Raw genomic sequence first — 15,099 nt, 5'->3', positions numbered from 1 at the left:
AGGATGGAAATGGGAAAAAGAATATCCAGTTCATTGTCTTAGATAGTCACATGGTACAATTTGTAACGTATCTTTTAGTGAAACAACATTCACATTAAGAAAGACAAAAGAACAGTGTGGTTATTTCCTAGTTTGAAGATTCTCCTTCTGGAAAACCAGTGTCAATAGCTGGTTTCCTTGAAGTTTTCAGTCACAGCAACTTGACTATCATCGGTATATCAGACGTGTTTCATTCACAAACACGAAGGGTCAAATTTACCTCTCTACTTTCGGATATTGTCTACGTTTACTTGTACTATCAGTACAAATTTACCCCTGTAGTATACTACCTGGTCTACTCCATTATATACACTTTCCAACTGCACTTATTTACTTTGTCAAAATCCATACCTCCATACCAAGGAGTTTATAGTTTACATCTAAGATTCCGTTCTTAGTAACCTCACGGCAATATCTAAGGAAGTTTACATCAAACACAATAGTATTTAAAAAATATGCTCTCTTTTTCATTTACCATCCCAGCTCATAACTATTAATTTCACTCGATGTATTCTTCCCCTTGGCACTCCGAAAAGGAAACAAAATCAGGTTATATGCTTGAAAAATCATGGCCTTTTCGAACTGGATATGCAGTTGTAATACTAAAAACATGTTTGTAAAAATTGTTCATCCAGGAGGACATGTAGAACTTCATGACAGGCCTGTTCTTGCATCAGAAATAATCAGCAGAAACCCGAAAAGTTGGATTTGTCATCCAACAGTTTTCCAGCAGCCATGGGCCATTCTGCCACCGGAAACCACTCTCATGCCTGGCCAAAAATTCTATATTGTGCCTATAAGCACCCTTAAAAGACTTCAATCCCTCGCCTTTAAATCCTCTCCGGCTCTCGTTCATAAATTTCAGAAACAATCAATTCTTAAGGAAAACACAGCAGAAAATCAGGAAGGCAGTTTTTCTAATTGCTGGCTGTTCCATAGAAATTCAAACAAAAAATCAGAGGTTCCTTATTCTTCTCTGAGACAAGAAAACAGAGATTCACGATCGCAGGATGAAAATTGCTTTACCTGCTTATTAACAGGGATGAAAATCAACAAATCAGCTATTATAAATAATGTTATGAGTACTGAAACAAGATCATCAAGCAACAGCTTGGGATCCTCAGAAACAAATTTTCTGAACAGAAAACAGAAAACTTCAGATCTCAATGAAACATCAACAGGAGTTTCAACCACAAGGCTTTCGTCTTTCGATCAATGGCATCCCAGTTTAGAAAGCATCTCAGAAGAATAACAAGTTTCTGCAAATGCAAAAAAAAAATATCAAACCTTTATTTTTTTTTTAAAAAAAATGTTCTATCGTATCTGTACGTTTTTTTTATGTTACTCAGACATTATCACACTCTTATCAAATCCTCGAAATATTATTTTCGTACGCGCACTAATCAACAATGACACGGCAGGGAAAGCTGCGGCTATAAATCAATAAATTCAAAAGAAGCCTAACTTTAATTAATTGTTGTAATTAATTCAACCTTCATTTAGCTTACCCAACACTATGACTGACACTAAATATGAATAACATCTATTAAGATAATTCTAGAACAGCTCCAAAATAAGAAAAAAGAAAATATTCACCAAAATCTCTATATAATAATACTAATTCGTTATCGACACTCAAAACACAATTATAGCATCTCTATAATTTTGTAATTTGATGATAATTGGAGTTTACGATAAGATTAATTTGGATGTTTCTGGAACAAGTTGGAATATAGTGAAGCTGAAAGATTTATGCAGCGGCTTCGAGGAGAATATAGAAGTGAAACAGTACCCGACCCGAATACGTTTCGCCCGCTTTGTGCCGTCATGGATGGGAAGTCCAAAGGCAAAGGTAAAATATAAAGCTTCCAATACTTTTTCTTAGTGGATAGATATTGACTGTACACGAATTTTAAACGTTTGATCGTAGATTTGAAGCGGAAAAAGTAGTTTGATTTTTTTAACAGGTAATCAAAATCAAGGCTCCGTCAAATCACATTTGTATGAGATTTGTGCAGTAAATCATTGGAAAGCACCTTTATTTGAATGTTGCAATGAGGAAGGTCCAGATCACCATAAGTTGTAAGTTTATTACTATTCCAATTTAAAAGTACGCCCTCGCATTTTAAAACACTGATTCATAGCACAGTTGTAGTGAGTTACGAATCGATATTAAGTGTATAATGAGTTAGAATGATCGAGAAGCTAAATGCGGGTTCACCTTTAAGGTAATTGTGGAAATAAGAGGACTTCGTACAACAATTATAGAGTGTATGGGCAATCCGTATTCAAAGAAGAAAGCTGCAGCAGAGAATGCAGCTGAAGGAGCAATGTGGTTTCTAAATCAAGCAGGTTATAGATTAAAGCACTGAATTACCTTGTTACTTTAATTCTATATACAGAAAGAATATAATCTTGATGCTATGTGACTTAAGTGTATGAAGAGGTTTTTTTAATTGTCCATAATATATGAAATTGTTGACTTGTTGCGTTGTGATTATCTCTTTCTATATCGTTCTTTTGATTAGATAAGAAACTATCTAATTTCTTCATTATCTTTTGTTCTAATTGGAGACTACCTAGCGCGGAATGATATTTTTGAACCATGCCCTTGAAGTAATGCAGGATGGAGTTGCTACTGCAGAGGTACACAACTCAAATCCTTGTTAAGAATTGGTTCAAATCTTATGAGTCACCACATGTTTGTCAAAAAGAGAACAAATTTCAGCAAAGTGAATCTCATTTGCATAAACTGAAATGCAGCAATTTCTAAATTTTGGCTGATTACAATTAAAGTAGTTAAAAGTTGGTAGAATACAAGTATAAGCTAAAAAGGAAACTGTCTAGCTCTTACGAGACCTATGCTTTCCGACCTTGTTTGCTACATTATTCCCGGAGAACATACTATCTGCTAATCAGCAACGTAAGGAAGGGAAAGAGGGAACCTAGAAACAGTTTTCTGTTTCTTATTTCTAACTCTTTATTTGCCAATTGACTTTTGTACTGTGGTTGCTGTACTACACCGTGTAATGTTGCTGAATTGTCTCAATGTCAAGTCCCTTGAGCTTCACCACTGACTCCACGTGCCCCTTGAGTGTATGAAGCTCTCTTAGCCTATTAACAAATGCAGAAGAATCGAAATTAGAAAATCGTTAAGCTATTGAAAAATGACCCCTGCAAGCTGCAATATGGAAATATCAATCAGAAGTACCTTGCAACTTCAGCACGACGTTTGGCATGCTCAGCTATTTCAGACAATTCATTATAGCTTTTGTTGTCATACATCTTTGAAGAATCGGGAGGGTGAAGTCCGTGCAATGTGCGTTGAGCCAATGCCCATTGTGCCTCTCTTTCTCCCCTACCATAATCCTTCTTGTTTGTGAAAGCAACCTGCACAGTAGGAAGAGAGTGTCACAAGTCATAACATGTTAGGTAAATTTTTAATTGATATGAACATTGTTGGTGTGAAGTACCTTGTTGTCAATCATACTGTTCCAGGCTCTGCCACTCAAAATGTATCTGATTGCGAATTTTAGAAAATCTAGAGGTATGTAGAAAATAATACTGTAAAGCCAAATAACACCAGCCCAACGCCAACCAATTCCATGGATCCTGGCAAAACCCCAGTTCGCATATACTGCAATTATGGTGGCTACCTGAAAGATGAGCAAATCATTAGAGGTGAAGTTCTATGGTGTTAACTGCTAACGGCTAATCTGGTACTGGAAACTAACCAACTTACCAGCTGTGCTACAAAAAAAGCAGCTAACAGAAGGAGACCAGGTCGTTCTACGTAAGACCAACTCCTTGACCTAGTTACGAAAATGAGTGCCTGACTAACAATGCTGACTTGAAGATACAGTGCAGCATTGAGTTTGTGTACATTGTCTCTAATCGATCTTACACCAAACCTGTCCTGCTAGTACAGTGCAAGTTGGATTGATAAGCAACATTTCAGTTATACTGTTTGTTAATTGAATAGTGCAGAATTTACTTACACTGAAGAAATTTGACTGGTGAGCAAGCCAAAAGAAGATAACAGTCATCACGGCTAGGTAAGTACCAAGAACTATGCCAGTGGCAAATATTTCTCTCAGTTTCCATGAATCAGGCATGGGTGACGGCTTCACCTTATCTTTAGATATGGTCATGATGGTTCCATCATTGAGAATGGCAATGATAAGAACCATGAAAGGTGAGAAATCAAACTTCCAGATTAGTGCAATGAGCATGAAGCCTAGCACGATTCGGATGGTTATGGAAACAGCATAAATTGTATAATTCTTCATCCTCTGGAATATGGCTCGGCTAGTCAAAACAGCACTCACTATCACACTTAATCCTGGCTCTGTGAGAACTATGTCTGATGCACTACGAGCAGCATCAGTAGCATCAGCCACAGCTATGCCTATATCTGCTTTCTTCAAAGCAGGGGCGTCATTCACACCATCTCCTGTCATACCACAAATGTGCTTTCTTTGTTGGAGCTTCTTCACAATCTCATATTTGTGCTCTACACAGTTCCAAAATATCGCGCAAACACAAGTAAGTATAAAGATTATTAATAAATAGAAGTCAGGAGGATGACTTACCAACAGTAAGAAATGTATGGGAAATAGTTAGTAACCTGGAAAGACTCCAGCAAAGCCATCAGCCATCTCGATGAGTTCATCCACAGGGAGGTTAGCTATACTTTCATCCTTGTGCTGCCCCAGGAGGGAGGAAGAGGGATACATGTTTGTTCCCATGCCAAGCCTACGACCAGTCTCCTTGCCTATGGCAAGCTGATCGCCAGTTATCATTTTTACGTTGACACCAAGGACAAGGGCACGCCTAATTGTTTCTGCACTATCATGCCTTGGAGGGTCAAAAAGAGGCAAGAGCCCTACAAAAACCCAAGGCGATCCTGGACTTTCCTTTGTCTTCTCTGGTACAGTCTGTATTCATAAAGAATACATCCACTGGCTTCAGTTTGAAGCAGAAAATTAAAAAACACAATGCTACAGACTTTGCTTTATTAAATTTTTCACCTGTTGAGCCACTGCAAGAGAGCGAAGACCACGTTCAGCAAACTTGTCAATGATGGAGTGAACTTTCCTCTTTACATGCTCACTTAGGCGACAAAGATCAACAATCTGGTAACAGAATTCAAATGATTTATGTACCAACTCAGGTATAGACAGAAAGAAGTATTAAGTGCTAATGCTTACCTGTTCTGGTGCACCTTTGCTAACCCTATGCCAATTGCCATTGGTGTCTATGTAAGTAATAGCTGTACGCTTGTCAACAGGGTTAAAAGGCAGGAAGTGCACTTCTTGAATCCCAGCTCTAGCCTACAGAGCACACATAAATAACAACTTCAGGTACAAGTAAGTTGATGCACTTCCTATCGATGAAAGTTGCTAACGATGCCTATCATAAATGAAGGGACAAGTTTTCTACCTCCTTGGCATCTGCTAGCATTCCAACTATGCAAGCATCAATAGCATCCTGGTTTTCAACCCTTGAAGCTCTGGCCCCAAGAAGAATAACGGTATCTTGGTCCATATCCTTTGCGAAGACCTGTACCATCCCTCCCAATGAAGAAGACATTGAATTAGCATACACTTTGGCTTGTCTCTATAAATTCAAGAAATGTCATGTTAATTCACAAACCTCGACTAAACTTTTGTCTACTTCAAGCTTGTTTAGTGTAAGAGTTCCTGTCTTGTCACTACAAAGAACATCCATTCCAGCCATCTCCTCTATAGCAGTCATCCTCTTAGTAATGGCACCTTGTTCTGACAATTTGTGAGATCCAATAGCCATAGTGACCGATAATACAGTAGGCATGGCTATTGGAATCCCTCCAATGAGAAGAACAAGCAGATTATCAATTCCATCTCTGTACTTCCTGTGCTGAATTGGGTACATCACCAGTATTTCTATGATGATTCCAACTAGAATAGAGCATATGCAGAAGTTACCAATTGCTGTCAACACCTGTAAAAATCATCTACGTCAGCTGGATGAGCTCCATTTCAACTTTTCAATCAGAATTGCAAGAATTTTTACCTTCTGGAAGTGGCCAACATTATTGGTACTATCAACAAGATGAGCAGCTTTTCCGAAAAAGGTGCTGATTCCAGTTGCAATAACAACAGCCTCAATCTCACCTTGTTTACATGTGGAACCAGAGTAAACTCCCTCCCCTGGGTACTTTGTCACGGGTAATGACTCACCCGTAAGAGCAGATTGATCAATCTTCAAAGGATCTCCATCAAGTAGACGAGCATCAGCCGGTACAATATCCCCCAACTTAATACTTATCACATCCCCTGGTACTAACAATGCTGCATCCATCTCCTTCCAGCTTCCATCTCTTATCACCTTCGTCTTAGGAGCAAGACCAGCCATGAGGGCTGCTGCAGCATTGCCTGCATTATTTTCTTCTATGAAACTAACCGTAGAGTTGATGACAAGCAAGATCACAATTCCCAGAAAATCTTGCCAATCTGGTGGCCTATGCTGTCCATTTGCCAATACAATAGCAATGATAGCAGCAATTTCCATAACCCATGACAAGGGATTCCACATGAAACCGAAAAATTTTAAGACCTTATTCTCTTTTTTCTCCTCAAGTTTGTTTTGGCCAAACACTTGAAGCCTTTTAGTTGCATCCTGAGATCCCAATCCCTCCTTGGAACTTACCAATATCCTAAATACATCCTCCACTGGTATTGTTTCCTGTATAACACACAAAACAATGCATGTTATACATATTTTCCCAAACAATAAAAATTCATTCTTGATACAGTATACATCGAACTCAGAATTTTCATCAGGAAAGTTCAGACATTACCTAAGAGATAAAAGAAATCACATTTTGTATTGCAAATGACAATCATACTATCATATAAAAAATAAAAATAAAAAAAACGTACAAGGTCAACGTTCTCCTTCTTGATATCATCCAAGCTAACGGTTTCCTTTTGATCCGCCATGTTTAATCTACTCACTTTCTGTCAGCTACAACTAATATAACACACACACACATAGAAATTAATCAGAAATTATTGTTCATAATGAACATTGTTGAGACATTAAATGAAACATAATTTGACTAGGTCTGGTATTAACGGATTTGTGTAATAGATTGAGAATTGAATTGAAGTAAATAGGTAGTATTATTATAGTAGGATGACTCCCCATTGATTCAACTAATTAAGCTTTACTAAGGTAACGGATTGAGTGAGAGTTACTTACTCCCAACCAATTATTCTAAACCAACTAAAACTAGCGGTAATTACTAATTTCTTTCCATTTTGGTTTCTCTTTATTCTAATACAGTAATACTAATCTCAATTAATGTGATGTGGTTCCATTTGACACGACTACATTAAAATTTGTTAATTATATAAATGTGCAAAAACTATTGAATCTCATTACAAAAATTTGTGAGCACCCGTGTTAATAATAATTACACTGACTAAAACAATAACTAGATATGAATTAAATAAAGCTAAGCATTTGTTGTGTTCTATTTTAATTTTTTTTATATCAGATAGTATTTGACTGAAAATTCTGGAAAATGATATATATCGTCCTAATTAAAACAAATTTATTATAGGATAACTATAGGATATTGCGGAAAATATGGGCTGAATGTAAATTGGGCCAAGGTTGGAGTAATAGGATCAGCCCAGCATCCAAAAAATTAGGGAAAATAACTTAAATACACAACTATAAGTTTTATATTCTCTAATTTTCCCCTTTTTTTAAAAATATTACATAATTTCTTTTTTTTTTTAATTTTAGTAGAAGTGTATAGATACATACCATTCTCTCTCCTATAATACACAATCCCCCAATATAATGCCTATTTTTTCTCCACTAAAACACTCAATCTTCTAAATCAGATTTTTGAATTTTGAATTATTAATTTTAATTAATTTTAATTAAAACACTCAATTTTTAAATTTTGAATTTCAAAATTCAAAAAATTTGAAATTTCAAAAAACTGCACAATTTCTCTCCCGTTCTTATTGTTCTTCTTACTCCATCATCGATTAGTACAAAGTCTCCAGCTTTCGTCAAAATCATCGGTTTTTCTTTTTATGTCTTTCCCTTTTAATCATTCTCAGAAGTTTTTCATCAGATATCACTAACCCTACAACCCCTTCTCTAGAATTTCATATGTCTTTCACTTCCACACCCACTGCCGGTGACAATCCATCTCAGCCGCCGGCGGTGGCGGCGGCTGTTCCGAAGCTCCGACAGCCGGGGATGGAGAGGACGGGAATTGTTGATGAGAATGGGGCAGAAAATAGAAAAAAATCTTTGCATGATCCTATGAATCTTTAGAAGGATTCAAACAAAGACTCTGGCATATTTTATTGGTTTCTTCTTTTTATTCTTAATCCATCATCGTCTTTTTTTTCTTAATCTGTAATCGTCTTAACCCAACATCTTTTTATTATTAATTCATCATCAGTTCGTCTTTTCTCCTCTTTTTTGTTATAATGTATCATTCAATAAGTTTAGTAAATGCGTCATCAACTCTGCTTGATGATACATATAGAATCTGTATGTACAGTGTTTAGTCAATGCACTGATACATGTAGTAGATATGTATCACATGTTTTGCATGTAGTATGAATTTCTGAAAACTAATATCATGTATCAGTAAGGTATTAGTTGTTTAGTTGATGTACTGATACATGTTTTGAAAATTGTTATAATGTATCATTTACTAAGTTTAATAAATGCGTCATCCACTGTACTTGATGATACATATAGAATCAGTATGTATATTGTTTAGTCAATGTTTTTGATACATGTATTAGATATGTATCACATGTTATAATGTTTTAGTTAATTCACTTATTGAATTCCTTAAATTTTTACTTTTTTCAATCATGTTATGCCTTCATATTATATGTAGAAAGGCTTAATACAAGCAAATAACAGCTGGAACTGAAACAAACGTACATTCATGTATATAATAACAACAATTACACTACGATAGCATATACTGAACTGAACACAAGCAACTAGCACTATATAAAATAGAAAGAGATACGACATGATGAATACAACAATATTCTTCTTATTTCCCAGCGTTTTATCTAGTGATGATTATGATGGCCGGGTAACTTCTCCTTGATCTTCTCCATCATACTCTTCTTCTCATGCTCTGTAGTAGTTGTAGTAGTTGTTGTGGTTCGAGTTCCAACACCATGTGTTTGGTGATGTGGTTCCTCATTCTTGTGCTTTCCACCTGTGAATTTCTCCTTTATCTTCTCTTTCAACCCTTTCTTCTTCCTTCTCCCGCCTTGTCCATCATCCTCCGACTGCACCAAAGTAGTAATTGAATGATATTATATATATCTTGTGCGACTATAAAATGGATAAAATTTCAGTAATTCAACTAAAAAAAGGTGTCAAATAAATTGATAGTTTGTTCGAACAAACAAACATAAGATGAGAATTGAGAAGGGGCATGATAAAAATTTGAAATTAATATCCAATTAATTGCTGATTTAATGCTGATTAATGATCTGTTACCACAAATTAAGTTGTTTTACTAACAACATAACTTTACCGTTTTTTCCCCCTATTTTTTCTCAACAGTTTTAAATTACCATGTATCATTTACCATGTATCACTACAATTTAAAGTATCACGGCTCAACACATTTAAGGGATTTTTTGTAATTACTAAACTTGTCGGGACAGAATGTAATTATTGAATTACACTATGGGATTCCTTAAATTTATACAAAAAATTATAGTATTTACACAAATAACTCGATGAATACTTACGTTTATTTTTTTGAGCTGGTATACGTAGATTCTGCATATTTCCTTAATTATTAAGTATATTATTTATGTGAAATTTGTCTTTAGTTTAAACAGTTGGGTGAGTTAGCATTTATGATTAACTTTACAATAAAATTGACAATTGATTCAAAGAATTGCATGTTTTACATTCAAACTTCTGTGGATTGATTTTATTAATCAAACTTATGCCTCATGATTTCTCTAGAAACTGAAATCATATCTGAATATAAATTAAGATATCATAATATAAAAATATAAATTTATGGTAAATGTCAAGCGGAGTAAAAGTAAATGAACAGAATAAAATATAAAAAAGGGTATTAATATATATGTATACAAATATAAAACATATTAAGCATGAAAATTTTTCATATGCACAAAATATCATAATATATTTTTAAAATATGTACGAAATATCATACTTTTTCGTCTCATTTTATGTGGCACTTTTCACATTAAAAGATTTAAATAAATTTATTTTTTAATATAATTTTTTCATAAATTCTTTTAATATTTTAAATTATTAATTATTGTAAGTTATAGCACTCTTTACATAGTTTATAAGTATATAAAATTTATTTTTAAAAAATTAAAAAATTTATACATAAATATTTTATCAAAATTAAACGATGTGACTCAAAAAATAAAAATTTTATATAGTTTATAAGTATATAAAATTTATTTTTAAAAAATTAAAAAATTTATACATAAATATTTTATCAAAATTAAACGATGTGACTCGAAAAATAAAAAATTTCACATGAAACAGAAAAAAAGTTATTTCACGTGAAATAAAACATAGGAAGTAAAATATTTAAAATAAAATTTATATCGAACAAATCGAAATATTTTTGAACCATGTCACGTCATAACTAATATGCACGTGTCGGGATGAAAGCCAAACAATACTTGCCCGAAAGACACTCCTCATTTAGTTATCACTCTTGTATGGTACACCGCAATTTTAAATATAATCAAGTTAGAAATTTTAAAATATTTTTTTATTAAAAAAATTGTTTTTTTTTTGAATTTTTAACTTAAAATGTTTACAATTAAAAAAATAAAATATTTAAAAAGATAAAATACCATTATTAAAATACTATTCTGATTAAATTCTGACTAAACTTTCTGGTCAAAAAGACTTTTTCAAGAACTGTAATTAACATTTCATGATGTTAGCAAAAAAAAAGCTTGTAATTTATTGTAGTTTTTGTTTACCTTTTTAATATCTATCTTTTTTTTCTTAAAATATCAAATTAATGTAATATAATTTAAATTTAAAAATTCGTCAAATTCACTATTAAAACAGGCAACATAATAATTAGCAACGGTACTTTTTACAAAACCTCCCTTCAATTTGCATTTATGCTACGTATTTTAATTTCTGGTTTTCATAATAGCTTGTATATTCACCTTTATATTTCAAATTTCAACTAATTTGACATTGTTTCAACTGATGTATTATTGTTCAATAATATGTTAAGATGTCACCATTCTAATCGTAGTCTTCGTCAAATTCAATTAGGCATTTCCTATTTAATGTACTGTTACTGATACGAAAGAAAAGACTATTTTGATCGCATTTCCAATCTCTTTTTGTCTCTTTGTATTATGTAGGTCTATAGGTTAGGATGCATTCACTTACGAGACACGTAATAAAATTAAAACAATACAGAAACGATTAACATGATTTCGTGAGTCATGTGTATTCAAATTATTGTAAGATTAGAACTTACAATATTTTACGTAATTTTTAAATTTATTTTAAAAGTCTTATAATAAAAATTGAATTATTTGATTTTGAAAATTGAAGGAGGCTACGTAAATTGTTGATATTACCTTGTTATGAATGCAACATTTCTGCTATTGAATTATTTGGTTGTGGATTCACCAGATCTAGTCCCAGAAGAAAGAACATAAAAGAAAAATCAATAGTCAAAAAGCTTACTGCTTTCCCAAGGTATCTGTGTCTGTTAAGTTTCAGAATTTTGTAGAAAAAAAGGATCATATCACTCCTCCATGAGTTCACACTTTGTTTTCGAATCACAAATTCTAATAAATAGATTAAACTGTTTAGTGCAGTGGACAAATAAAAATAAAAATAGACAAAAACGTACGTAATGATTTTCATTTGAAGCTAATTATTGCATTTATGTCTTATTCATTGCGAACAGAACACATCTCAATAGATCCATAATCAAGCAATTCCTCAATCATCTGTTCTATATGTTCATCTTCAAGTGCCTTCATGTATTGTTGTGATGCACTCTCACTCTGCCTTTCTTCTCCATCTCCCGTGTCTCTAACAAGCGTGGATATCTCGTTCTCTTTTTTATCTTCCAATCTTGTCTTTCCAGGTCTTCTTGACGTAGCAGTGAGAGATGACATGTTGCATCTTTGAAGTTTAGCTATCAAAGCAGAAGACAGAAACCTTGAAGATTCTGTTGCATTGTATGGGAAATTAGTGCGTGCTGTTGAACCACACATGAGTCTCGCTGCTTCATCATATGCCCTCGCAGCATCCTCTGATGTCTCATAGGTTCCCAGCCATATCCGTGTTTTCCTGTACAAGATTATTATTTTTGTTACATTAGGGCGATGGAGGAGATTACAATATGAAAAATCAAGCCAATCAACTGAACTATTAAGATTTTCATTTTCTGACTAACAATGACCATTAAGTTGACCACTGAAACAAATATTAAGATTTTCAACAACTCCAAGCTAGCTCTGCTCTTGACTGATGAAACGAATTGTAAGTAAAAGAGAAAAGAGGGAGAAGAATTACAATGAAGGATGACGAATTTCGGAAACCCAAGATCCCCAATGGCGCTGGCGAACACCTCGATATTTTTGTTGTGGTCGAGACATGGGGAAATTTAGAGGTTATAAAAGCAAGGGAAGTGATTAGCATAAGAGATGCAGGGGAAGAAGGTTAAAGGTTTTCAGGGGCTTTTGTAAGCGACTCTTTTGGCTTTCACCTCCAAATTATTACGGGGTTGTAAAGTTCCATTAATCTGAATTCGAATTTGTCTTAGCTATTAAAAATATATTTTGGAAGCAGTTGTTGTTTTTACTGCATGACAAACCTATGATGGGTACTTTATATAGCTTTTCCTTGTTTTCTTTTATGCAGTATAATTTGAGTTGATGTGAATAAGTTTTTTATGTGAATATTTATATGATTATAAAAAAAATTCTCAGTGAAAAGGATAGTACAGAGTTTATTAAAAGTAAAAATATCCTCCTCCTTTTTTTTCCCTGTCAATGAGCCGGAACAAAGGATAGAATATCAGTAAGATGGCATATTTCCTAAGATTATTACCATATATATGCATTTGTGTACATATTTGACTGAATCTCTCCGTTCAAATTCCAAAATTTAGCAAATTTAATAGTATTGGAAAGAAAATTTAAATATCTTGTATTTAATTATTCATATATATCTAAAAAGAATTATTTTAAGATTTTTATTTTAATCTTTAATGAAATAATTTGAAACAATAAGTTATCTGTTATATAAATTGATTTTAAATCACAATATTCTTTCTAAAAAGAAGGTGTTTTGTCTCCACCTCAACTCGTGAGGTTGTTAAAGTCATAATCTAGCCTAACTAACGAAGGATAATATGTTTCTACATAGTAATAAATTTTGGAATAGATCAATTTCTAAATGTCTCTTTCCATTAAAAAAAATATATTTAATACATATAAGAATAAAATTTAAAAATTTTACTATCTGCAATTGATTCCATCATCTTAAAAATGAGAACCCGATAAAATTTGAATCTGGTCCTGAAGCCGCTTTTTAATTCTCCCTGCACGCGTCTCTCTGCTAGCTGTCTTAATTCTTAGTTTTGTAATATAGCTGAAATATTTGACTTTTATCTCTAAATAGACATATACCATTACGTAGTATATATTTATGGGCAATTTTCATATATAGCAAATTTTTATATGTTATAATAAAGTTTGTATAATTGTGTTCTATAGCAAATATATAATTGTATAATTTGCTATACATATACAACTGTATAATTTGCTGGCCTAAATTGTATAATTCGCTGGTCTCGTTATATATATACAATTGTATGATTCGTTGGCCTAAATTGTATAATTCGCTGGCCTATTTCGCTGCAATTGCATAATTCACTGGCCTATTTCACTGCAATTGTATAATACACAATTGTATAATTCGTTGACCTATTTTGCTGCAATATGTGTATAAAATTTCTTTTGCATACAATTGAATCGAAGTAATATTTTTTAATATTGTATAATTATAAGTTTATAGGAAGAAAATATAGTTTTTCTCTAGCTCTATACAAAAACAGAAACACAATTTATACACTTCTGTTGTATAAAGCAAGAGAGGCGAGCGGAGGGAGAGTGGTGAGCGAGAATGGAAGAGTGACGAGCGAGAGTTTTGAGAGAGAGACGACTGAGAAACTTTGGCAAACGTTTATTATGGAGCACAATTAAATCAAACAATAGCTACTCTATTTATTTTAGGTTATTAATTTGTTATTGTATACAATTATTCCCATATTTATTTGTGTTACATCATATGTATGTTTCATTGGAGCAGTGATTTTGATGTAACAGTACCAAATTTCCGCAAAGTTGTCTCAAGTAAAATTTTAGGAGCGATAAACTTAGTCTGGAGTTGGATTGCTACGTTAATCGTGGTAGATTTAAGATTTTAATTGAGCATATTAAAAATAAACTATAAATATGTGAAAAGACTAACAAAAAATAAATTCTAAAAAGTAGTAATATATATTTTGTAAATATAAAAGGTTAATCTTTTTTTTAGCCAAAAAGAAGCTAAGAAAATGTAAGTTTCACGATGAAATTTGAACCTTATACATGACGTGACGGTAAATTTTAAAAGTGTCTATCAAACTATCAATCACTCTGCTAAAGCTTGCTTCTTGTTCGCGGGAGTTTATAATTAATATATTTATATAAATATTATATATATCGTGGTTCAAAATTAAAATAATTTACTTTGAAAACTACAATTCTAAACTACCAAAATGTAATATTTCTATGAATACTAAGTTTTCATGTAAAATGAAGTAGCATAATTATTAATGAACTTACTATAATTTTATTATCCTCTATGATTAGACTTACCACGAGCAACTTCAGATACAACAAAAGGGACTTGTATTTTCACTTGTAATCATATGCTTATTTGCAAAGAAGAAAGCGATACCAAATATAGGTATAAAAT

At 33.0% G+C, this 15,099-nt stretch overlaps 2 protein-coding genes and 1 non-coding gene across 5 annotated transcripts; 1 reads left to right on the top strand and 2 right to left on the bottom strand.

Moving 5' to 3' along the window:
* Positions 1-1,515: 1,515 nt before the first annotated feature.
* Positions 1,516-2,521, top strand: LOC101265717 (uncharacterized). 2 transcript variants are annotated; one of them, XR_011220155.1, is made up of 3 exons: positions 1,516-1,891; positions 1,990-2,121; positions 2,268-2,521. It is a non-coding gene; the product is annotated as an uncharacterized protein (transcript). The 2 variants fall into 2 exon arrangements; XR_011220154.1 differs by having other exon boundaries at positions 1,599-1,891; positions 2,007-2,121.
* Positions 2,522-2,761: 240 nt separating this feature from the next.
* On the bottom strand, positions 2,762-7,282 carry LOC101266320 (plasma membrane ATPase 4). 2 transcript variants are annotated; one of them, XM_004235874.5, is made up of 12 exons: positions 6,963-7,282; positions 6,094-6,765; positions 5,695-6,021; positions 5,482-5,601; positions 5,250-5,372; positions 5,070-5,174; positions 4,667-4,976; positions 4,038-4,552; positions 3,782-3,955; positions 3,513-3,695; positions 3,251-3,429; positions 2,762-3,153 (listed from the first exon to the last, which is right to left on the bottom strand). In XM_004235874.5, exons 1-12 carry the CDS (start codon positions 7,020-7,022, stop codon positions 3,057-3,059), a joined length of 2,865 nt encoding a protein of 954 aa, XP_004235922.1. In that variant the 5' UTR covers positions 7,023-7,282; the 3' UTR covers positions 2,762-3,056. The 2 variants fall into 2 exon arrangements, with proteins under 2 accessions (XP_004235922.1, XP_019068674.1); XM_019213129.3 differs by having other exon boundaries at positions 3,782-3,958; positions 6,963-7,228.
* A 4,708-nt stretch (positions 7,283-11,990) lies between these two features.
* Positions 11,991-12,842, bottom strand: ERF52 (ethylene-responsive transcription factor 52). The gene is made up of 2 exons (NM_001320128.1): positions 12,649-12,842; positions 11,991-12,423 (listed from the first exon to the last, which is right to left on the bottom strand). The coding sequence occupies exons 1-2, from the start codon at positions 12,729-12,731 to the stop codon at positions 12,018-12,020; spliced, it is 489 nt and encodes a 162-aa protein (NP_001307057.1). The 5' UTR covers positions 12,732-12,842; the 3' UTR covers positions 11,991-12,017.
* Between the last annotated feature and the right edge of the window lie 2,257 nt (positions 12,843-15,099).

Source organism: Solanum lycopersicum, chromosome 3, assembly GCF_036512215.1.
Source record: "Solanum lycopersicum chromosome 3, SLM_r2.1".
Classification (NCBI taxonomy): Eukaryota; Viridiplantae; Streptophyta; class Magnoliopsida; order Solanales; family Solanaceae; genus Solanum; species Solanum lycopersicum.
Note: the sequence above shows the minus strand (reverse complement) of the source record. Positions and strands in the feature narration are given on the sequence as shown.